This window comes from Talpa occidentalis, unplaced genomic scaffold, assembly GCF_014898055.3.
Source record: "Talpa occidentalis isolate TD23 unplaced genomic scaffold, MPIMG_talOcc4v2.1 talOcc4.17, whole genome shotgun sequence".
Classification (NCBI taxonomy): Eukaryota; Metazoa; Chordata; class Mammalia; order Eulipotyphla; family Talpidae; genus Talpa; species Talpa occidentalis.
In genome coordinates, this window is record NW_023601754.1 from 28,003,834 (window position 1) to 28,027,702 (window position 23,869).

A 23,869-nucleotide genomic window follows, 5' to 3' on the forward strand; every position below is an offset into this window, starting at 1 on the left:
GCCACTCTGCACCCCACGGCCTTCCCCCAGCAGCCCAGCTCAGGCCCCAGCCCCTTTGCTCATGCTAATTCAGTTCATTCAACTTCCTTACATAAAAATGACTCTGGCCATGTCCTGATCTCTATTCTAAACCTGATCTTGGAGGGCCTCCCCGGTGGCGCAGCGGTTGAGCGCTGGGTTGTGAAGCTGCCCACAGCCTCTGCGGAGCAGGTTCAACCCCTAGCTGCTCCCCGGCCAAATCCCCAGTTGCTCCCCGCCACCGGAGGAGGGTCCCACATGGCACCAGACCTCTCCTGCCGCCCGCTGCTCCCCTCAGCAGTGTACTTTGGTCCTTCTGCCTGCTCTGCTCCCCGCTCTGGCTCTGGTGAGTTCTCTCACCCTCCCACGCTTCTGACTGTGTTACAGGGCAGGAAGAGGGGCAGCCCAAACCCCACAAACCTGCCTATTCTAAATGGGTTCTGCCATCCGCCGCATCAACACAAAACATATGAGACTTTAATGGGAAGGAACTTTAATACAATTAGGAAACAATACAGGAAAGGCAAAGAATCTAGTTTCTAAATCAAGCACCCAAAGTTACCCATCCCCTCGTGGGTAAAACTCCATCCAAATGGGATTGCCCCAGAGCAAGGCCCCAAAGCCTGCCACAAATCTGAAGCACCTTCCAGTGGGGACCCACAGAAAAGGGTCAGAAACAACCAGACAAGCCCAGAAGGAAAAGAGCAAAATCAAAATCAAGATAAAAGCCGCCATTGTCACCTTCCCACGGGCCTCACATCTGTGTCACCCCATCCACGACCAAAAGACAAGCGCAATTTCTTCACGTGTCTCTAGGCTCCATGCGCCTCCTCCAGGTCTCCTTCTGGCTCCATCCTGCTTCCTTTCTCAGTCTCCTCTGCAGCTTCTCCTCTCCCTTCTCAGCTCCAACCTCCCTTGTGTGGGGCAGGGAACCTCCCCCTTTCCTGGGGACCACCCTGTTACAACTGTACCCAGTGCTTGTATAAATAAATAAACAAACAAACAAATAAATAAATCTTTAAAAAATAAAAATAAAAAAAATAAAAATGATCTTGGCTCCTCGTGACTTTCAGACCATGTAACATGTGAGGGGCCCTAGCTCTACCCTGATTCACCCCTCCAAACGCAGCCCTTCTTTCTAGCTGTGCAAGAGAACAGCTGGGCCCCCTGCTCCCCAACATGACACACCACTCTCCTCCCCTGCTGCAGCCCCCGCCCCTGGGCTCTCAGGCCCACCTCCCCTGGGCATGCCCCGCTAGGTTTCCCATCACCTGTATGGGGAAGGTCTGGAAGGGATTCCATCTGACACCTAAGCATACCTCAATTACAGGCCCCGGTCAGGCCCAGGCCAGTTGCTTCCTTTCTACTTCCCCTCGCCCCAGTGACCACTTTGTTACCCCTTAGGGCGCCCTGGGAGTGCTCTGCCTTGGGAGTGCTCCAGCACCTACATTCAGGGCCAACAGGAAATGAATGGGTTGCAGGCTGTGTTTTGCAAACAAGGATTTAGCTCCCTGACCTGTAACAGGAGACCTCCTTGGGCTGCTCAGTCCAGCCAGGGAGGAGGTCAGGAATGCTGGGCAGGGTGAGTGGACAATGCAGCTGTAAACTGAAACTGCCTTTGTGGCAGGCAGAAAACAACGGGGCTGTGCTAAAAGCAGAGACCCAACTGGGAGAGGGCCTGACCGGTGGCTGGTGGGAGATGGGGGTGGCGGGAGATGGGGATAAGCCCCATCTGTCTCCCCCAGATCCCAGTGCCCTCCTGTCCTCATGCCACACAGCGTGGCAAGGTCTGCTTCCTCTGACTGTCCAGAGCAGGGAGGGCCGAGGACCCCTCACCAGTGCACCCAGGTCCAGTGTCGAGCTCCAGCCCCACTGCGTTTTCTCATCTGCATGAGGCTGCTCTTCCCTGCCGACCTTGAAGTGTCTACAGTTCAAATCAGCGGTGCTAGGAAAGAAGCTTGAACAATCTGCTTTGAATACAGGAAGGGGGGCGGGGGTTTGGATGCGTAAGTGTCCTTACAAATCTGGACAGTCGGTCACTTTGTAGCAGGGTGGTCCCCAGGAAAGGGGGAGGTTCCCTGCCCCACCCAAGGGAGGGTGGAGCTGAGCAGGAAGAAGAGAAGCTGCAGAAGAGACTGAGGAAGGAAGCAGGATGGAGCCAGGAGACCTGGAGGAGGCACATGGAGCCTAGAGACATGTGAAGAAACTGCACTTGTCTTTTGGTCGTGGACTGGGTGACACAGATGTGGGTGAGACCCGTGGGGAGGTGACAATGGCAGCTTTTATCTTGATGTTGATTTTGCTCTTTTCCTTCAGGGCTTGTCCGGTTGTTTGTGACCCTTTTCTGTGGGTCCCCACTGGAAGATGCTTTAGACTTGGGGCAGGCCTTGGGGCCTTGCTCTGGGCCAGTCCCATTTGGATGGACTTTTACCCACGAGGGGATGGGTAACTTTGGGTGCTTGATTTAGAAACTAGACTCTTTGCCTTACCTGTATTGCTTCCTAGTTTTATTAAAGTTCCTTTTCATTAAAGTCTCCTATGTTTTGTGTTGATGCGGCGGATGGCAGAACCCATTTAGAATAGGCAGGTTTGCGGGGTTTTGGGCTGCCCCTCTCCCTGTCCTATAACAACTTCAGAGCCACGGCCTGCAACTCTGAGTTTCGGGGCAGCAAGTGGGAGTACGAAACTGCCTGCGTTTATCACCTAAGACAGGCCCTGCCCCACTTCCTTGAGGACCTTTGAACTTTAGGGCAAAACACTGCCATTAAATATCAAAGTGTAAAAAATGGGGAGAAGCCTTCACTGGTTGTTCTGACCAGGTGTTCAAAACCACCCCGGGAGCCCAAGTGGATCTGAACCAGAGGGCGCAGATGTCAAGGGGGAGAGCAGAAGGTTCCTTTTTTTTTTTTTTTAAAGATTTAATTTATTTATACAAGCACTGGGTACAGTCACAAGTGCGGGAGGGTGAGAGAATTCACCAGAGCCAGAACAGGGAGAAGAACAGGCAGACGGACAAAACACACTGCTGGGGGGAGCAGCGGGCAGCAGGACAGGTCGGCGCGCCATGTGGGACCCTCACTGGCGGCCAGGGATTGAGCCAGCGCTGCAGGGGCTGCGGGCAGCCTCGCAGCCCAGTGCTCAACCACTACACCACTGGGGAGGCCCCCCCCCACCTCCCCCACCCTACCACCCCCCAGAGCAGAAGTTTCATGCTCAAACATTCTCCCCCTGGCTCTGGAAAGCGCTGGGGGCCCCGAGCACAGCCCTGGGGACAACGGGGGGAGCGAACACATTCCAAGGGTAACTCAGGTCTCCCAAAAGTCTTCCTTCTGTTAATCCAGGCAACTATTTTCTGACTGGGTTTCCCCTGGGGCTCACCTACATTTTGAAAAGTCTCACTTCCCCACACAGTTTCTCTGGAGCTTCTCAGAGTTATTTCCTCTTACAGGCAGAGGTTTCTTTCAAAGGCAACTCACCTTGCAGTGAGAGACATTCTGAGCTTTCCTAAAGGCCACACCTCAATTTATTACTACCCACAGACACTCCCTAAGGGATGCTTCTTAACTAGAACATTTGTTTCTCAAATATTGCACAGGCTACACTTCCCATGTCTCAGCTGCACCATCTCCTCGGGAATGTGCATGGGTTCCTTCCTCTTTGATGTAAAAGATTTGAAAAGTCTATAAGCAGGATGACGCAGAGTCAGGGGTAGTGTGGTAGAAGGGGAGAAGGCAGGGCAACTTGGGCCCTGCCTGGCTGGTGGGCTCTCAAATCAAAGTGCAGAAGTACTCTGGGCAGCTTGATGGTGGCCACCGCTCAGCCCAGGTGAGAGGTGCCATCTCCCCTCCTGGACCCCAGCACAAGGCTCTCCTGTAAATTATGTCCCACTTCCAGTAATAAGAAACTCTAGGCATTTCCCAGCAAACTCCAGGTTCATCCCTTTAACTCTTGCGCCTCAGTGAAATCCAGACCTGATCATTCCATTGCTTCTCAAATTGGGGTCCACCCCACCCTTGGGTCCATCTGTATGCCGCCCACTTACTCTGTGCTCTGATAAACTCCCACCGAGATGTTCAGTCCTTCCAGTTCTTCCTTGAGGATCTGCAGGTCTGAGTTCAGAAAGCTTAGTTCTAGGCGTACCTGTTCTCGTACCTTCTGGTTTGTGGCCACTCTGTTAAAAGAGAGAAGAGAATTATTCTCAGCCAAGTACTCCAGATGATGGGTGAGCAGACCCCCTGGTCTCCACAGTGAAGCTCTGAAGGTCTACTTGCAGATGAAACTATTAATAAGGTGTCTCAAGGAAGTTGGGTACCTGCCCCAACTTGAGCTACACCTGCCAGTGTATGTCTACACCTGGGGCACAGAGAGCAACACTGAGCTGCCAACATGAATCCTAAGATATCCCCGTAAAGACCCAGAGGAAAGAGGATTACTACCAATTGGGAGTAATCCTTCCCAGCTCATTCTAGTACATAAGTAGGGACAAGTTAAAGTTAGAAAAATACCAGAAAAATATCCTAAGAAAACAAAATAGGCCAATATTCTTCATGAATATATATACACATACACACACACGCGCGCAAAACTATCAAAAATACTAGCAACTTGAATCTAGAATCACATAAAAAGTATTATGACTATGTAGAATTTATCAAGGAATAATGCAAGGGTGGTTTAAACTCAAATTTAACTAATTTAACATATTATTTTATTAGATATAGGGTAATGACAGTTATTGAAATAGATCCACCAAAATAAAGCATGTGATAAAGTCCAAAACAGACATGATAAAAATTCAATCAACTGGGAATAAGAGAATTTACAAAACTTGACAAAGGGCATCTATGAAAATCCACAGCTAACATCACAATTAGTGGTGAAAGACTGATTGATGCTACTCTCCTTATGATCAGGAATAAAGCAAAGATGCCCAGTTTTTTTTTGTTTTAAAAGATTTATTTATTTATTTATTTATACAAGCACTGGGTATAGTCAGAAGCACAGGAGAGTGAGAGAATTCACCAGAGCCAGAGCGGGGAACAGAACAGGCAGAAGGACCGAAGTACACTGCAGAGGGGAGCAGCAGGCGGCAGGAGAGGTCTGTGTACCACCTGGGACCCTCGCCCAGTGACTGGGGATCGAACCGGCGCTGCAAAGGCTGCGGGCAGCTTCGCAGCCCAGTGCTCAACCGCTGCACCATCGGGGAGGCCCTTGACACTTCTAATCAACACGGTGCTGGAGATTCAAGCCAGTGTCAATAAAGTAAATAAAGAAATTAAAGGCATTCCAATTAGAAAGGAAGACATAAAATGTCTTATGCACACATGACATCATCATGGTATGTTGAAAATCCCAAAGCATCTATAAAATAAATTCTAGAACTAAGAAACTTAGGTCACAGGACATAATTCAATATACAAAAATCAATTTTATTTCTATTTACTATCAATAAGCAATCTTAAAATTAAGAAAAATTTCATTCACATTAATATAAAAAATAAAGCAACCAAGGATAAATTTAACAAGAGAGACTAAGACTTATACACTGAAAATCAAAAAACACTGCTACCCTATTCAATGGCGACATTATGGACTGGAAGACTCACTATTGCCTATGGACAATTTCTCCAACAGATTGATCAACTAACTCAATGCAATTCCAATCAAAATTCCAGTAAACTTTTTAGTAGAAACTGACAAGCTGATCCTTAAACTTTTATAGAAATGCAAAGAACCAAGAATAATAGCCAAATAATTTTGAAAAAGAACAAAGTTGGAACAGTACCACTATCCCATTTAAAATCTTACTATAAAGTCATGGTAATCAAGGCAAGATGGTAATGGTATCAGGGTAAGCAAGAGAACAGAGCAGAGTCCAGAAACATCTTACAGTGATTTGATTTTTGATTTTTTTTAGATTTATTTTATTTATTTATGCATACAAGAGCTGGGGTGTAGGCCAGAGGTATGGGGTATAAGAGGATTCACCAGAGACAGAGTGGGGAACAAAATAGGCAGACTGACTGAAATTCACTGCTGAGGGGAGCAGCAGGCGAGACAGGAGAGGTCTGCTGCACCATGTGGGTTAGGTTAGCTCCCTGACTGTGGGATTGAACTCATGCTACAGTCTGTCAATAACTTCATAGCGCTGAGATTCAACTCCTTGCGCCACCAGGGATGCCTGGTGAATTGATTTTGACAAAGATGACAACTCCAGGGGGGAAAAACAGTCTTTCCAACAAATGGTGCTGAGGCAACTGGACACCCATAAGCATGTCAGTATCCACAAGACCCAGGTTCAGAGACTTGCTGGGAGGACTTGAGGACTCAGTACATAACCATACTCATGACTATGACATATAACAGTGAGAGGACCCAAGGGTACATGGGGTGAGGTCTGGAGGACACAGCACAGACTGCTAAGAGTCCTCTGCAGGAGAGTCACCCAGGATGGCTTACTTCCTTCTGGCAAGAGTTATGACTGGCAAAAGGACTGTGGAATGCTCTCTGCCAAGGCAGCTCATTAGAGACACAGGCCTGGGGCTTTCCTCCAGCCTGGTTATGCTGGCCTCTCTGCCTAGCAAGTTCCACATTTCCAAACGCCCACAAGGAAAGCAGGGGTTCTGAATAAACTACAGTTTTTACAATGTAAGCGAGAGAGCCAACTTATCAATTCTGGGAATGGTGGGGACTCCTGAAATCCAAGTTTCCAGAATTTACCTTCAAGGGCTAACCTCGCAAGCAGACCTTTCAAAGCACAGTCCCTAAGGACTGCTGTGATAACTTTTTTCCGCACAACAGTTAAAAATAAACCTCCATCTAGACTTCTTGCCATACACAGCCATTAAGTCAAAATGCACCAGAGACCTCAATATTAGAAGGAAGCACAGGAGCAAATCTTCAGGACCTTAGAGCGGGGAAAAATATTCTTAACTACACACACAAAAGTGCAATCCATTAAAAAAGAAATTGATCAATTCTGTCAACTTTTAAAACTTCTGTCCTTTAAAAAACATTCTTTTAAAAAATAGAAAGATAAACCATAGGGCCTCCCCGGTGGCACAGCGGCTGAGTGCTGGGCTGTGAAGCTGCCTGCAGCCTCTGCAGCCCCAGTTCGATCCCCGGCCGCCGGCAAGGGTCCCACATGGCACGCAGACCTCTCCTGCCGCCCGCTGCTCCCCTCAGCAGTGTACTTCGGTCCTTCTGCCAGCTCTGCTCCCTGCTCTGGCTCTGGTGAATTCTCTCACCCTCCCGCGCTTCTGTCTATACCCAGTGCTTGTATGAATAAATAAATAAATCTTAAAAAAAAAAAAAGAAAGAAAGAAAGATAAACCATAGTCTGGATGCATTTAAAAATTATATATCTGATAAAAAATTTCTACCTAGAGCATAGTTATGTAAAATAACAAAAAGACATTTCGTTGTGGAAATGGGCAAAGATATGAATAGACATCTTACTAAAGAAGATACATTAGATACATTAGGGCCTCCCTGGTGGTGCAGCGGTTGAGCGCTGGGTTGCGAAGCTGCCCACAGCCTCTGCAGCGCTGGTTCGATCCCCGGTCACCGGGCGAGGGTCCCACATGGCACGCAGACCTCTCCTGCCACCCACTGCTCCCCTCAGCAGTGTACTTCATCACTCTGCCTGTTCTACTCTCCGCTCTGGCTCTGGTGAACTCTCTCACTCTCCTGCGCTTCTGACTGTACCCAGTGCTTGTATAAATAAATAAATAAATCTTTAAAAAAAAAAAAAGAAGATACATTAGGGCCTCCCTGGAGGCACAAGGGGTTAAGATGCAACCTATTAAGCTATTCGCAGCCATTGCAGCACAAGTTCAATCCCTGGCCAGAGAGCTACCCACATGGAGCAGCAGACCTCTCCTGACTCACCCACTGCTCCCCTCAGCAGTGTATCAGTCAATCTGCCTATTCTTTTCCCCACTCTGTCTCTGATGAATCCTCTCACCCACACACCTCTGGCCTGTACCCCAGTTCTTGTATGCATAAATAAATAAATCTTTAAAAAAAAAAAAAAGATACATTAATAGCAACAAGCTCATGAAAAGATGGTCAATATCATTGGTGAATAGGGAAATGCAAATTAAAGCCATAAGGAGATAGCAGTACACACCAAATAGCTCGACTACATAAGAAAGACAAACAATAGACCTCCCTGGTGGCACAAGGGGTTAAGTCTCAGCACTATCAAGCTATCGGCAGCCACTGCAACACAAATTCAATCCCCAGCCAGGGAGCTACCCACATGGCACAGCAGACCTTCCTGTCTTGCCCACTGCTCCCCTCAGCAGTGTATTTCAGTCAGTCTGCCTGTTCGGCTCCCCACTCTGTCTATGGTGAATCCTCTCACCCCCCACACCTCTGGCCTACACCCCATATCTTCTACACAAAACACACACACACGACTGATTCACTAGTTGATAATGTCCACAAGGATGTGAGAGAAAATTCTTCCAGCCTTCAGTACTGAAAATGACTTCAGAGCCAGTGTTTTGCTTTTCTCTAGCGGATATAAAATGTGCTTTAGCACACATTGCCTTCTTCACCTAGCAGGAAGCTCAGAGACAAACTGTGGTCCATGTCTAACAGCATATGCAGGACTCTGCAGCATGTACTGGCCTTCCTTTCAGCTAAATCTCCTTTATTCTTCATTCACTCCTGTTTTAACTTTATCTGTTTCACACATGGGTTAAGGTGCCATGAAGCCATTTCAGAATGAGGCAAGATAAATAATTTATTTCTTCCTATTTTTTTTTTCTGTAACCTGGCATCTTTCTTTCCTACATGGTCAGGAGCTAAACAAATATCAGTAGCTAGAAGAACAAATGATGGAGTAAAGTCGGTGAGAGGCAGGGTGGGGGTAGCCTGCCTGCTCTGGGCAGCAGAACGGCTCCATTTAAATGCAACAGTTTAGACCCTAAAGCCTTTCCAAAACCTGGAGAGCCTCCATATATGCCAACTCTTGATGTTTCCACTTCTATATGCTATTTGCCAAGTCCCTCTGACTTGGCAACAATTCGAGATTTAGAATTTGCGATAAATTAAAGGGCTGCTCTTTGGATGTGGACCTCTGTGTGGGTCACTCGGGCAGGGCCTCAGGATTGGTTTCCACAATGCTGGCCACTGGGTATCTGGTGACTAGAAATCAACCTAGAGTGACTCTCTGCAGAAGGAGGCTTCTCAAATAAGGCTCATTGCTTTCAAGATGGTGTCAGGGAAAAGCCTGGGGTGAGGACAAGGCAGGAATCAGCTGCCCATGCTAGGAATGCAGCCAGAGGCTTGGTCTCCTCAATACTGGTGCCTAGACCAGTAGGTTGTCCTCCATAGGGTTGTCCTCCTCTATGAAAAAAAATTATTTTTCTGGGCTTCTTGGAACAACCCAACTTTTCTCAGCTTCCCCTTGGGTGTATACCACCCGAGACCCCTGAGGTCTGGTAACTGACATTCTAGCCCCAGCCTCACGTGGGGTATCCCAGGTCCCCACAACCTCTGCTGGAGGGACCACCAGGGAAAGACCTATCCCCTGGGGAGGTTTCAGAGGACACCCACTACAAAAGTCAAGATGGGAAGGCGTACCTCTTACTCTAAGGGGTCAACCACCAAGCTTTGAGGCAGGCCACATTCTATTTCCTGAAGCTGCTGATCACATCCACACACACTTTCCCTCAAGGTGAAGCTTCTGAGACCTTGTCCATCATAAAACCCCCAATGTAATGACAGCCTCTCCGCCTCAAGTCTAAAGTCTCCCTAAGGTTTGTGTTTTGTCATAAAGATGCACGTGAATTTTGCATTCTGACCATCACCCTTATCTCTCCACTATCTCTCCACTTGTTTCCTATCCTGTTTTTCTCCCAAGTCTTTTATTGACATTTCTCCAGGAACACACACATTGATAGCCACCCCAGGTCCATGCCAGCTTCAGAGACATTTTATTGGAGCAGCTTGGCTTTAATGCTTCTGACCCCAAATCCAGCAATGCGGGAGGCTGGGACAAGTGCTGCCGGGTGCCCTCAGGTGGACACCCAGCTAAGGTAGCTGTTCAGCTGATAGGACATCTGTTCCCAGCCCAGTTCCCAGTGAAGGAAGGCAGTACTCAGAATTGGTGCAGGCCACAAAGGCCTTGGAGGCCTCATATACCCCATTATGACACAACCTGCCCCTCTCAGAACTGATAGTATGAGCAAACACTAGCTTAAAGTCACTCGCATTACAGCTGAGTCACCCCTGGTCACCCCTAGCCCAGAACTTCAGGTCTAGAGGTGACAAGCTAAAGGTCTGTTTAGATCTCAAGGTATTATTTTTTCCTTCTTGAACTAGTTGCTGATTTAAAAAAAAAAAAAATTCAACTAGCAGAAATTTTTCAAAATATCTTATCTGTAGCTTTGTTGATGGTGGAGGGGGTGATCTAACCACCTGACAATCTGGCCTTGCCCTCCATATGGGCAACTGCAGTTGAACCCCTCCAGAGAGTATATACGCCACACTTAACCATAATCCCCACCAATCCCTATTGCTCACAGCATAGGTTCCAGCCCCCTTCACTTTTTCCATGCTCGCCTGGCTGCCGTAGGCCTCACAGTGGGCAGCTCCTGATGAAGTCCACCAGATAAAGCCCAAAGACATTAAATGACCTACCCTGTTCAAACATTCAATTAGTTAAAACTGAACTATGTGGCAACTTAGTTTCAATTTCACAAAGACCCATTTCTGTTTCAGAGAAATGTCATCACATTTCTCTCCCAGCTCTTCTGAAGAGAGGGAAGGGAGTTAGAGAAAAAATATTATACTTGCTTAGCCTGGAAAAGCACATTTAAAATATCTCACATGGCCTCCCTCGTGGCGTAGGGGTTAAAGTCTTAGTGCTATCAAGCTATCACCAGCCACTTCGGCATGAATTCACTCCCCAGGCAGGGAGCTGACCCACATGGCGCAGCAGACCTCTCCTGTCTCACCCGCTGCTCCCCTCAGCAGTGTATTTCAGTGGATCCGCCTGTTCTGTTCCCCACTCTGTGTCTCGTGAATCTCCTCATTGCCCTGACCCCCGCACCTCTGGCCTACAACCCAGTTCTCCAATGCCTAAATTAAAAATAAATATTTAAATTAAAAATAATAATAAAATAAAATATCTGATATAAAAGAAATCTGGTATCTTCCCAAACTCCAAGAAACACATGGATTTTTAGCTGATATGGATCAGAGAGGGAGAGACCTTGATGGGATAGAAAGCCTGGCTCCTCATAATGCCTGTCCATCCTTGAAGTCCCCTTACCAATGCAGTAAATACTGGAACATTCTTGCATTTGGGGGAGACTTTCTTTTGCAAATGAATCACCCCCCCATTCCAACGATTTTACCTTTACTTGGGGGCTGCAGTGGGATATCTAGAAACCAGAAAATAGACAATAGGCCAGTGGGCCCCAGTTTATAACTAAAACTACTCCTTGCCCACAGGGATACCTCACTAACCAGCTGTTCACAGACAGTCACAGGGCCAGCAGTGGACTTGGCTAAGTGCCCTGTTTGTTTTTGGGAAACCGTTGGTGCTCATTGGGTCAGATTAATAAATACCTTTAGGGTTTCCTCTGACAACATTCTCCAGAGTGGGGCACTTTGAGCTTTTAGGTCACTTCGAGAATCATTAACAACTGCACCCCCGCCTCCACGGGGTGACTTGACAATGAGCTTGAGCCATTCCCCTTAGAAAGACTGTTTGCTGGTGTCATTAACAGAGCAAGACACAAAACCACCCTAGTTCCCACCTTAGAACTGCAGTAAGCTGGTCAGAGGGGTCTTCCCTGACCCCCTATCTTTAAACCAAATACCCCTGAGTCCCTGAGTCCCTCTGCTTCCACCTCATCACATTTTCCTTCACTCGTGCCCTAACACATCACCTTCTGACATAACTGGACTTTTTCTTTTTTTTTCAATATTTATTTACTTATGTAAAAGAACTGGGGTGTAGGCCAGAGGTGCAAGTGAGGGGTGGGGGTGAGAGGATTCCCCAGAGACAGAGTGGGGAGCAGAACAAGCGGATCTACTAAAATACACTGCCGAGGGGAGCAGCGGGCGAGACAGGAGAGGTCTGCTGTGCCATGTGGGTCAGCTCCTGTCTGGGGATCGAACTCAGGCTGCAGCAGTAATATCACTGAGACTTAACTCCTGGGCCACCAGGGAAGCCCCATAACTGGACTTGTTTACATATATATTAAGGTCCTCTCACAAGAGGAAAAGAGGAAAACAAGACAGCCTTTGAATTGTGTAAAGCTGTATCCTTTGCATTTCAAACACTGCCTGCACTGAGTAGGTGCTCAACAACCCACCTTTTGGGTAAATGAACAGGTAAATCAAGAGCATCAGGTCCTTGGCTACAGAGCTGGCCTGTCAGTATCAACTAAACTGTGGCCACAAAACACACGGGGTAGGGTGCGTGTTGGGGGCGGTGGGGGGAGTGGTAGGGGGTTGTAGCCTTCCCAGCACACTAAGGCCAGACCGTGGCAGGTACCGCCAAAGTCAGGGGACCACATAAGACCCACTGTGCTGTGGACCTGACAATTCCTGGGGCCAGATTTCTCCGGGAGAGGGACGCAGTCAGACATTTTAAAATCCAAAATGTTATACTAATTTCCAGTCTCTTCCAGTAACACCCTCCCTCCCAGTCCCCCTACCCCAGCTGACAAAAGTAGGGAAAAGAGGAGGCTCCAGGCACTTTGCCAGCCCAGGACCACTGTTACTGACCCAGTGGCAGGTTCAGGGGGCCTCTACAGTATTTCACGATGAAAGTGAATAAAAGCAATTCAGGCACTACGTGAAAGAACATTCAAAAACACTGAAGGGAAGAAAAGGAAAGTCAGAGTCACCTGCTCCCCACTTGCTCCCAGATTTGGATAAACTGCCCACACAAAACGTATGCACAAATCCTCCAAACATGCCTTCCTTTGTCCCCACTCAGTATCTCAGAGACACTGTTCCTTTCTGAAGGACTGATACCAACTTTTTTTTTTTTAAAGATTTATTTATTTATGCATACAAGAGCTGGGGTACAGGCCAGAGGTGCAGGGGAGTGAGAGGATTCACCAGAGAGAGTGGGGAGCAGAACAGGCAGACTGACTGAAATACACTGCTGAGGGGAGCAGCGGGCAAGACAGGAGAGGTCTGCTGCGCCATGTGGGTTGCTCCCTGGCCAGCCGGGGATTGAACTCGTGCTGCAGAGGCTGCAGACTGCTCCATAGTGCTGTGCTTAACCCCCTGCACCACCAGGGAAGCCCAGATACCAACTTTTTAGAAATGAGTTTACCCTCAGGCATCCCCCGCCTATCTTAACTGGGTGCTTAGGTGAGTCACCTCTGTCACATAGCTGATCATGCCATGATATCTGTGTCCACCTTAGGACACAGGCCCCGGGAATTGTCAGGTCTACAGCACAGTGGGCCCCCTGATTTTGGTGACACCTGCCATAGGCTGGGCTTAGTGTGCTGGGAAGGCTACGGGGGTCTCCCCACGCCCACACCCCCGCCCCATGTTTTGTGAAGGCTTTGGGGGGGCTTATATATTAAGGAGCAGAAACACCCTCCCCCCGCCCCCGCCCCGTGTGTTTTGTGGCCACAGTTTAGTTGATACTGACAGGCCAGCTCTGTAGCCAGGAGCTAGCTGCTCTTGATTTACCTGTTCATTCACCCAACAAGTGGGTTGTTGAGCACCTACCCAGTGGCTCTTAGGAACACTAGGTTGGGTGTGTTAATTTCCCCCCAAACTTCCCAAGCACCCTCTGGGCTCCCTAAGGCCTCCGTCAGTGAAGCTGACCCTTGGGAGCACCCATGGGACACATGGGTCACACTGGGCACATCATGCCAGGTTTCCGGGTTCCGGGTCCCTGCAGGCATCCCACACCCCTTTCTGAGGCTCATGAGGTATCTGTCTTTTATTTAGGCCGCAGGCAGGGCACCTGCCTCAACTACCCAGTGCAAAAGCCAGCACAGGCTGCTGGGAGCTGCCCCTAGAACTGTGATGGAAGAAGGAAGTGTACAGTCTGTGTAAACAAGAGGGAGGGGCACACCGTCGGAGGGTGGGGGACACGTGCTCAGCTGCCTATGACACAGGTCAGGCTTCGCCAGGTTCTGTTTGATAAGTAACTATTTTACCACCGGAGCATAATAACGAGCACCCGAGAGGAGCGGGGCTGTACTTGGCCCCGCTCATTAGCGAGATGGACACTGGCCACAGAAATGCCTCCTTTCCCTCCTCGCCTCCTTCCTTCCCTTTACACACGCAAACATTTTCCCAGCAGGGATTCCCGAACAGATAGTGCTGGACGGTACAGAAGACAGACAAGTCCCACAGGAAGCAGGGAAAAATCACGAACATTGGCTCTCCTGTGGCCCGCATCCCTGTAAATACAGACGGGCTGGGTACCCTACTTGTCTTGACGTCGCTAGGCGCCAGGCGATAAAGGGCTGGCTCCAGGTCCGCGACCTGAGGAGGAACCCCCACCAAGAGAGCTGGAGAGGAAGCGGGGCAGCCCTGAGTGTCTAGGGACAAGGTAGGCAGGCCGCAGGAGAGGCTGGGCTCCCAGCTGAGGCGGTGGGGACAGTAGACACCTACTTCAGAAGGTTTTCTGCTCCTGTTCTCATCCGCACGGCTTTCAGGATCTGCTGGTTCAAGGCGGCCCTCTGATTCTGTAGTTTGCTCCGGCCGGTTTGTGCAAGGGGATTGCAACCCTAAGGGGAAACAAAAGATGCCCCTTCAGAGGTCAGCTGCGCTGTAAGTGACATTTAACACAACAGAAAATGTTTTTTAAATGTTTTAAAAATATTTTAAAATGTTTTTAAAATCTTTACTGAAAATGAAATATTAATACCGAAAATACATAAAATGTTGAAAAGTATATAAAGTCACTCATCGTAACATAACTCCCAACAGCTATGAGTCTCTTTCCTGCCCCTCCATTTTCTCCATTTTATATGCATGTTGTTCTTTCCCACAGGAGAGACTGTGCCAGGAGTCCCAAGACCACCACCATGTGTGGATATTTGCTAGAAGGACTCACAGGGCTCAGCATTACAGCATTCATTGCTGAGGTTATGACAGAGGTTTACTAAGGGTCCATAGCTGGATCACGGACCCAGACACAGGAAGGCTTCCCTTAGCTTTCTTTCCCCATGAGACACTCTCCCCCAGCAACAAAAATGCCCCAACACATGCATGATGCCTCTGCCCATTAGACATTCAAGCAAAGGTTTTTATCGGGGACTGGTCACAGGCACCCCCTGCCTAACCTAGTTTGTACCAAAATTCCAGACTCACAGGAGGAACGCAGGTGTTCACCATAAACCCCCCCTGTGAAGCCCCCAACTTTCTCAGGGATCTTCATATCCAGTGGCATTAGGGCCACAGGTCAGAAATAAGTCACCTTTCCCCTCCACTGCGGGCATGTGAACCAACTTCAAAAGTTGGGGAATGGAGGGAACACCCCAGGAGCCAGGTGCCTGATTGACAGGCAGAGGCCAACTTGCAAGTAGGTCTTCCTGAGTGGCCTCAGGCCTGCTGTGTTAACCCTTTTCTGTACAGGGGCACACACAGTTTATCATGTTTTTTTCAATATTGTACCATGAAAATTTCCTTTATTTTAAATTGTTGCTCAAAAACATTTTCTTTTTTCATGTTGTATTTAACTTTTTTTTAGATTTATTTATACAAGCACTGGGTACAGTCGGATGTGCGGGAGGGTGGGGTGAGAGGATTCACCAAAGACAGAGTGGGGAACAGAACAGGCAGACTGACAGCGGCAGGAGAGGTCTGCACGCCATGTGGGGCCCTTGCCGGTAGCCGGGGATTGAACCGGCGCTGCAGAGGCTACGGGCAGCTTCGCAGCCCAGTGCTCAATCACTGCACCACCGGGGAGGCCCTATATTTAACGTTTTACTTTGTTATTGAAGTCACATTGCATTAGAACATTGTAGAAGCTTCGGGTTACGTTATTGAGAGACAACATATGTGTACGTGACATTAAGCTCGCTGCTGAGACTCCAATACACCACCATTATCCCCTGTACCCAGCTCATACCTCTCCTAAAACTATATATTTTAATGACTGCATGCAAATTAATGCTTTTTAAAAGGATCTATTATTTCCTTATAGGCAAACATTTAAATTGCTTCTATATATCTGTTATTATATATAATTATTTGATGGCTATTTGTGAGCATGAATTTTTTGTTTTTGCATAGAAGAACTAGGGTGCAGGCCAGAGGTGCAGGGGGTGAGAGGATTCACCAGAGAAAGAGTGGGGAGCAGAACAGGCAGATTCACTGGAATACATTGCTGAGGGGAGCAGTGGGCGAGACAGGAGAGGTCTGCTGCGCCATGTGGGTAGCTCCCTGGCCAGGGATCAAACCCAGGCCTTAGCAGTGATAGAGCTGAGTCTTAACCCCTAGGCCACCAGGGAGGCCCTGAACATGAATCTTTATAAACCTCAGGTTTTCTTCTTTAAGGTATAGTTCTAGGGCAAAGTTGGGGTGGTGGGTGGTGTCTAACTCCTCTAAGTCCCCATTTCCCCTACAATCCAATTATCCTCCAGGAAAGAAACGCACTCCCTATTCCCCATCTCCAACCCCCTGGGCCCCAAATCTACTTTCTGTCTGTATAAATTTGCTTACTCTGGACACTTGATATAAATGGAACCCTACAAATCACAGCCCTTTGCAGTGGGCTTCTTTCACTCGGCAGCATGGCTTCAAGGTCCACCCCTGTGGCAGCATTTATCAGGCTCCAGTCCCTTTTGTCCCTGGTTAATACTCCACTTCATGGACACAGCACGGTTAGTCATTCATCAGCTAAATGGTGTTTCCCCTTGTGGGTTATTCATTCATCAGCTGAAGGGAGTTTTCCCTTTTGGGTTATTATGAGTAAGACTACTTATGTCTTTACACATTTTCATGTGGATGTCAGTTTTCTGGGCTGTTTACCTGGGAGTGTCATACCTAGCTATGTCATAGATCCTTCTGCGCTAGCCACCCGAGGAACTGTGACGACACCGTCCACAGTGGCTCTCCTCTTTGATATTCCCATGACAATATGTGAGGGCTGTAATTGATCTCTACCCTCACCAGTCCTTTTTATTGCCTTTTCTATCTCACTGTGGTTTTGATTTGCATTTCTCTGATGAGTCACCGGGCTGAACACCATTGAATGTGCTCCTTGGTCCCTGTTTTACCTTCTGTGGAGAAACATCAGTTTAGGTGCTTTGCTCATTTTAAACTGAGTTGTTTTGTTTGTCTTCTTATTGTTGAACTGAGAAGAGTTTTTTTAAAGATTTATTTTATTTATGCATCCAAGAACTGGAGTATATTATAATAATTATATATAATATAGGCCAGAGGTGTGGGGGGTGAGAGGAGTCACCAGAGACAGAGTGGGGAACAGAATAGGTGCATCAACTGAAATCCACTGCTGAGGGGAGTAGCAGGCGAGACAGGAGAGGTCTGCTGCGCCATGTGGGTCAGCTCTCTGGCCAGGGATCGAACTCGTGCTGCAGTGGCTGCAGATAGCTTCATTGTACTGAGACTTAACCCCTTGTGCCACCAGGGAGGCCCAAAAAGTATTATTTTTAATTTTCACCAACTAGATACGCACAAACAGGTCTCTCATTCTTTCAGTTTGTATTTACTGTTAGTGAAGATAAGCATTTTTTTTTTCATCTAGTATTGATCACGTGTATTTCTTTTGCAGTTATTGGCTGTTCTTCGCCCATTGTTTACTGGGTATTTGTAGTGTAATGTTCCATTCTACAGAGCTTAAGATCAGAATAAAAGTATCATTTGAGGGCCTCCCCAGTGGCGCAGTGGTTGAACGCTGGGTTGCGAAGCTGCCCGCAGCCTCTGCAGCGTCGGTTCGATCCCCAGCTGCTCCCCGGCCACCAGAGGAGGGTCCCACATGGCGCGCAGACCTCTCCTGCCGCCCGCTGCTCCCCTCAGCAGTGTACCTCGGTCCTTCTGCTTGCTCTGCTCCCTGCTCTGGCTCTGGTGAATTCTCTCACCCTCCCGCGCTTCTGACTGTACCCAGTGCTTGTATAAATAAATAAATAAATCTTTAAAAAAAAAAAAAAGTATCATTTGAATGGTGTTCTTTCCACCCCAGCAGATAGGAGCCCTGGGAGTTCCATTCCTTTCTGAATCTTATCTTTAGGTTCTGCCCCGATGGGGCTATGGTGACTCCCAGGGAGTGGCATTTGCTGGTGAGCAGTACTCTGTAAAGATCTGCCCTTTCTCCCCGGCTCTCTGCACACCTAGCCACTCCCACCTCTGCCCTTGCCATGCAATCTCCCTCCAAAGAGGGAGAAGTAGGTTATATGTAACCCCCAACCTTCTCAAGCTTTCCATATCCAGTGGCATCTGGGCTACAGGTCAAAAACAAGTCACCTTTCCCCTCCCACATTCTCACTTCCCAGCAGGTCACCACCCACCTGTCCCCCACGCAGCCACCACCCAAGTTCCAATTACACAGGATTCAGAATTTGACTTGGAATGGTCTCCAAGTTAACATCTTTTCAAACCATTAAATGACCCCTGATTTAAAAGAAAAATTAAAAGGCTAATTGTCTTTTTTCAGATAGAAGATAAAAGTGTTCTTTAATATTAAGCTAATTTACTAGTAAAGGGCTAAAATAATTGCCAGCCTCTTTCCTCTTCACTTCCTAAAATTACTATGAAGGGAGGTTCAATCTGACTCAATTACATGGTTCACCAAAGCTGGGCTCCATTTTACAGAGAAGTTTTAATAACTAATTCTTTTTATGTGCATTCCCAGAGCCCAGATAAGCAGTCACTCCAACTCAGGGATAAGAACTTTCCTGCTCCTACACTTTACCCAACTTCTGCTGTCCTGGAGTTGCCACGCCCTAGCCAGCCCACAGATGTGGAGTCCAGTTTCCAGATAAGACACAGGAATGCTTGGGATTAGATGTGATAGAGTAATTGGACCCAAAACTACATTACTTCTTACTGACAGGTAGGAATGCTGGGCCCTGCTACAAATACCAGAAACGCCTACAGGGCTTTCAGGAAACTTTCTGAGTCTTGAGAGGTGAATGTGGGCAGAAAGACACCCCTGGCATCTTTAAATGCTGCTAACCATGCACTGGCCCCTGCCAGGGGTTCTTTGCTGGCGTAGACCCACAGGCCTGGACACACTCTCTTGATTGGCTCACAACAGGCTGCACAGCAGCTCCAAAAGCTGGAGGAAGGGACTGTGCCAAGGACCAAGACAACACCTGTCAATGCCTGCCTTGCCTGGCAACAGGGAGAAGGTGGGGCAGCTGATGTGCACCCATCTCAAGGGTCACTGTCTACAAGTCCTCCAGGAAGGTAATTCTTGCCATGACACGGAGTCTGTAGCTCCCATAGCAGCCCAGTTTGGGCATCTGCACCAGTCACCCAGAAAGCAAGTACTGAGTGAAAGCAAGTACTTTCTCACTAGCTTCCTGGGCATCTCCCCTGTATCAGCCAGTCAATGTGGACCCTGGTACAGCATCTCAGATCACCCAATTCTGAGGCTACTCAAGATGGCGGGGCGGGGGGAAGGCCAGAATTCAGCCCACATCCCTCCTGCCTCTCTAAAATGAGCTGTGAAGCAGCTGAACATTAGGAGCGTGTGGCCATGTAGGGACAGCTCAGCGAAAACCCCTGGACACACCTCACGTGCTTCATCCAACTCTCCCACCTTGAAGCCAAGACAGAGGTAGTAAATCCATCGCCCTCCATCTCCTGCCAAGGGGGAGAACTGACTCATGCCTGACCAGCTAGAAAACTACTGGTTCAGGGGTAAGCACATGATGTTGGAAATCAGAGGCCATCAGGAAGTGGTGTTCAATTTACCCCAGTGGACTTAACCACCAACAGAGGAGTGTCTCCCTAGAAATGAAGCCAACCCTGGAGGAGCAGAGCTGGTCAAAGATGTCTTGGTGGCAGCAAGACTAGATCAAGTCTTGCATCTCAGTCTTAGATCAAGGCAGGCCTGAAGCCATCCTCTAGAAGTCTCAGTTACAGGAGTCAATACATTTCTTACCTAAGTCACTTTTAAAATTGACTTTTAGGGCCTCCCCGGTGGCGCAGCGGTTGAGCGCTGGGTTGCGAAGCTGCCCGCAGCCTCTGCGGCGCCGGTTCGATCCCCGGCTGCTCCCCGGCCACCAGAGGAGGGTCCCACATGGCGCGCAGACCTCTCCTGCCGCCCGCTGCTCCCCTCAGCAGTGTACTTCGTCACTCTGTTCTGCTCCCCGCTCTGGCTCTGGTGAATTCTCTCACCCTCCCACGCTTCTGACTGTACCCAGTGCATGTATAAACAAAACAAACAAACGAACAAATAAATAAATAAATAAATAAAGCATGCCTCTATTAAAAAAAATAATAATAAATTAAAAAAATTGACTTTTGGGCCTCCCCGGTGGCGCAGCGGTTGAGCACTGGGTTGCGAAGCTGCCCGCGGCCTCGGCGGCGCCGGTTCGATCCCCGGCTGCTCCCCGGCCACCAGCGAGGGTCCCACATGGCGCGCAGACCTCTCCTGCCGCCCGCTGCTCCCCTCAGCAGTGTACTTCGGTCCTTCTGCCTGCTCTGCTTCCCGCTCTGGCTCTGGTGAATTCTCTCACCCTCCCGCACTTCTGACTGTACCCAGTGCATGTATAAACAAAAACAAACAAATAAATAAATAAATAAATAAACATGCCTCTATAAAAAAAAAAAAAAAAAAAAAAAAGATTTATTTAAAAAAAAAAAAAAATTGACTTTTAAAATTTATATATAATCGATACAAAGATTTTAAGTACACAGTTCAATTAATTTGACAAATGTATATACCTTTATAAAAACAATCAAAATACAGGGCCTCCCTGATGGCACAAGGGTTAAGATCTCACTGATACCAAGCTATCGCCAGCTACTGTGGCCCGAGTTGGATCCCTGGCCAGGGAGTTGATCTGCATGGCCCAGCAGACTTCTCCTGTCTCGCCCGCTGCTCCCCTCAGCAGTGTATTTCAGCCAATCTGCCTGTTCTGCTCCCCATTCTTTCTCTGGTGAATCCTCTCACCCCCTGCACCTATACCCCAGTTCTTGTATGCATAAATAAATAAAAATAAAAATAATCAAAATACACATTTTCATCCCCCAAGCAACCAATACTCTGGTTTCTAGGGTTTTGCCTGTTCTAGATCTTCATGTAAATGAACCAGAGAGTGTATGTACCCTTTTACGTCTGACTTATTTTGCTCAACATTATGTTCTGAGAATTGTCCCTACTGCTGCATTTATGAGCAGACTATTCCTTTTTATTGCTGCTTATCTACCTAAGTCATTCCCAAGTGGATTTTCCAGCACCTGCAACCGAAAAAGTCCTAACTAGAATAAGTTCACTCTGCCACAGACCACAATGCCCTTGGTACATGGTCAGACATCCAGCTGGGAAATAAGTATTTAAGAGAAGAAGCCAGGGAATACTGGAAGCACTTAATTTGGAAGAAAGGAAATAATTCCTAATCTATTCCTGCAGAGACAGGCACCAGAAAGTTAGAGGGGCCAGGCCACCGAGGGGGCAGACTCAGAGAATACAGAGAGGAAGACCTCCCCCACTGGGACCCCACTCTGGGCAGTGCCTGGCACCAGGCTCCCCTCCACCCAAGCGAATGAGGCCCTTCTTCCACACAGCTAAAGATAAAGCCCACACATGGAGATGTGTTTTCAGGAAAGTGAAGCCACTGTGTGAACTTGAGGTCTCTAGGTCAGGAGTAAGACTGAGTAAGGGGTGTCAGTAGTCTTGTGGCTAAAGCACCTCACAAAGCACAGGGCAGCGCAATGCTTTCAGTTGCTTCTCTAGCACAAAGATATTTTCTCTGCCTTTCTCATTTCTTCTAGTTATGCAATCACTCACTCAACCACCAAACTCTAGGGAAAAAAAAAATACTGTGAGTTAGCCAGAAGCTGTCAACCAGAAAGAACAGAAATAGCATGTGATACCCTGTAATACACACATATATCTAATTTTACTTCACCACATTGGAGATTCCAGGCAGGTTGGATGGAGAAGCTAGTTTTTGCACATGGGTAAGAATAAAACCATGAGGGCCTCCCTTGTGGGGCAAGGGGTTAAGACACAGCACCATAAAGCTATCCGCAGACATTGCACCACAAGTTCGATCCCCGGCCAGGGAGGTGACCCACATGACACAGCAGACCTCTCCTGACTCGCCCGCTGCTCCCCTCAGCAGTGTATTTCAGCCAATCTGCCTGTTCTGCTCCCCACTCTGTCTCGGGTAAATCCTCTCTCCCCCCACCCACATCTCTGGCCTGGACCCCAGCTCTTGTATGCATAAATAAATAAATCTTTAAAAAAAACAAAACCAAACATTAAAAGAAAAAAAAAAGAATAAAACCATGAATTTAGCCTTTGGAAGTAGCTCTCCTGATCTTCTAGGATCTTTACCAACTTAGGGGCTGCAGATGCCCTCAGCTACCTCCCTCCAGCATCCCAATCCCTATATATGGCGGGTGGGGGGAGGTAATGTGGGAGGTAGAAGGGGCTCACACAGCACCCAGAATATAAATCAACACTTAGGTACTACTAGAGACTCCTGCTTCAGTCAGTCCTACAAATCTTTTTTTTTTAAAAAAAGATTTATTTATTTATTTATTTATTTATTTATTTATTTATACAAGCACTGGGTACAGTCAGAGGCGCAGGAGGGTGAGAGAATTCACCAGAGCCAGAGCGGGGAGCAGAGCAGGCAGAAGAACCGAAGTACACTGCTGAGGGGAGCAGCAGGTGGCAGGAGAGGTCTGCGCGCCATGTGGGACCCTCACCCAGCAGCCGGGGATCGAACTGGCGCTGCAGAGGCTGCAGGCAGCTTCGCAACTCAGCGTTCAACCACTGTGCCACGGGGGAGGCCCAGTCCTACAAATCTTGATAAGCACCTACTGCGTGCCATTGACAGTTTTCAACATACCAAATGAATAACAAAGCTTTTACTATCACCAGAATTTCCATGAAGTAAATAAATTTCCAGGCACAATGAATGATCTGCTATTTCAACTGGTGGGATGCACTCCCCAATAGTTAAGTCTTTATCTAGAAAGCAAGTCTGTGTAGGGTAGAGATGGGGGCTGGCATATGTGTACGCTTCTGTAATTAGTTTTCATAATTTATGTGCTTTTTTTTTAAGATTTATTTATTTATGCATATAAGAGCTGAGGTGTAGGCCAGAGGTGCAGAGGGTGAGAGGATTCACCACAGATAGAGTAGGGAGCAGAACAGGCGGATCGACTGAAACACACTGCTGAGGGGAGCAGTGTGTGAGACAGGAGAGGTCTGTTGCGCCATGTGGGTCAGTTCCCTGGCATGGGTTTGAACTTGTGCTGCAGTGGCTGCAGATCGCTTCACAGTGCTGCACCTTAACCCCTTGTGCCACCAGGGAGTTCCCTGTACTTTTTTAAAAAAAGATTTATTTATTTTGGCCTCCCTGGTGGATTGAGACAGCACTGTGAAGCTGTCCACAGCTGGGGAGCTACCCACATGGCACGGCAGACCTCTCCTGTCTCACCCACTGCTCCCCTCAGTGGTGTTCAGTCCTTCTGCCTGTTCTGCTCCCGCTCTGTCGCTGGTGAATTCTCTCACCCCCCCCCCCCAATCTCTGGCCTGTACTCCAGCACTTGTATGACGAATAAATAAATCTTTAAAAAAAAAAAAAGATTTATTTATTTATGCATACAAGCGCTGGGGTACAGGCCAGAGGTGCAGGGGGTGAGTGGACTCACCAGAGACAGAGTGGGGAGCAAAATAGGCAGATCGACTGAAATA

General features: G+C 48.0%; 1 protein-coding gene across 1 annotated transcript in view; it reads right to left on the reverse strand.

Annotated features, from left to right (window-relative positions):
* Positions 1 to 23,869, reverse strand: part of RHPN2 (rhophilin Rho GTPase binding protein 2) — a 61,057-nt gene that overhangs the window by 31,383 nt on the left and 5,805 nt on the right. Inside the window, exons 2-3 of the mRNA XM_037516375.2 lie at positions 14,635 to 14,750; positions 4,061 to 4,189 (exon numbers count right to left, since the gene is read on the reverse strand). Coding sequence (XP_037372272.1) covers positions 4,061 to 4,189; positions 14,635 to 14,750 — 245 coding nt within the window. The remainder of the gene's footprint in view (positions 1 to 4,060; positions 4,190 to 14,634; positions 14,751 to 23,869) is intronic.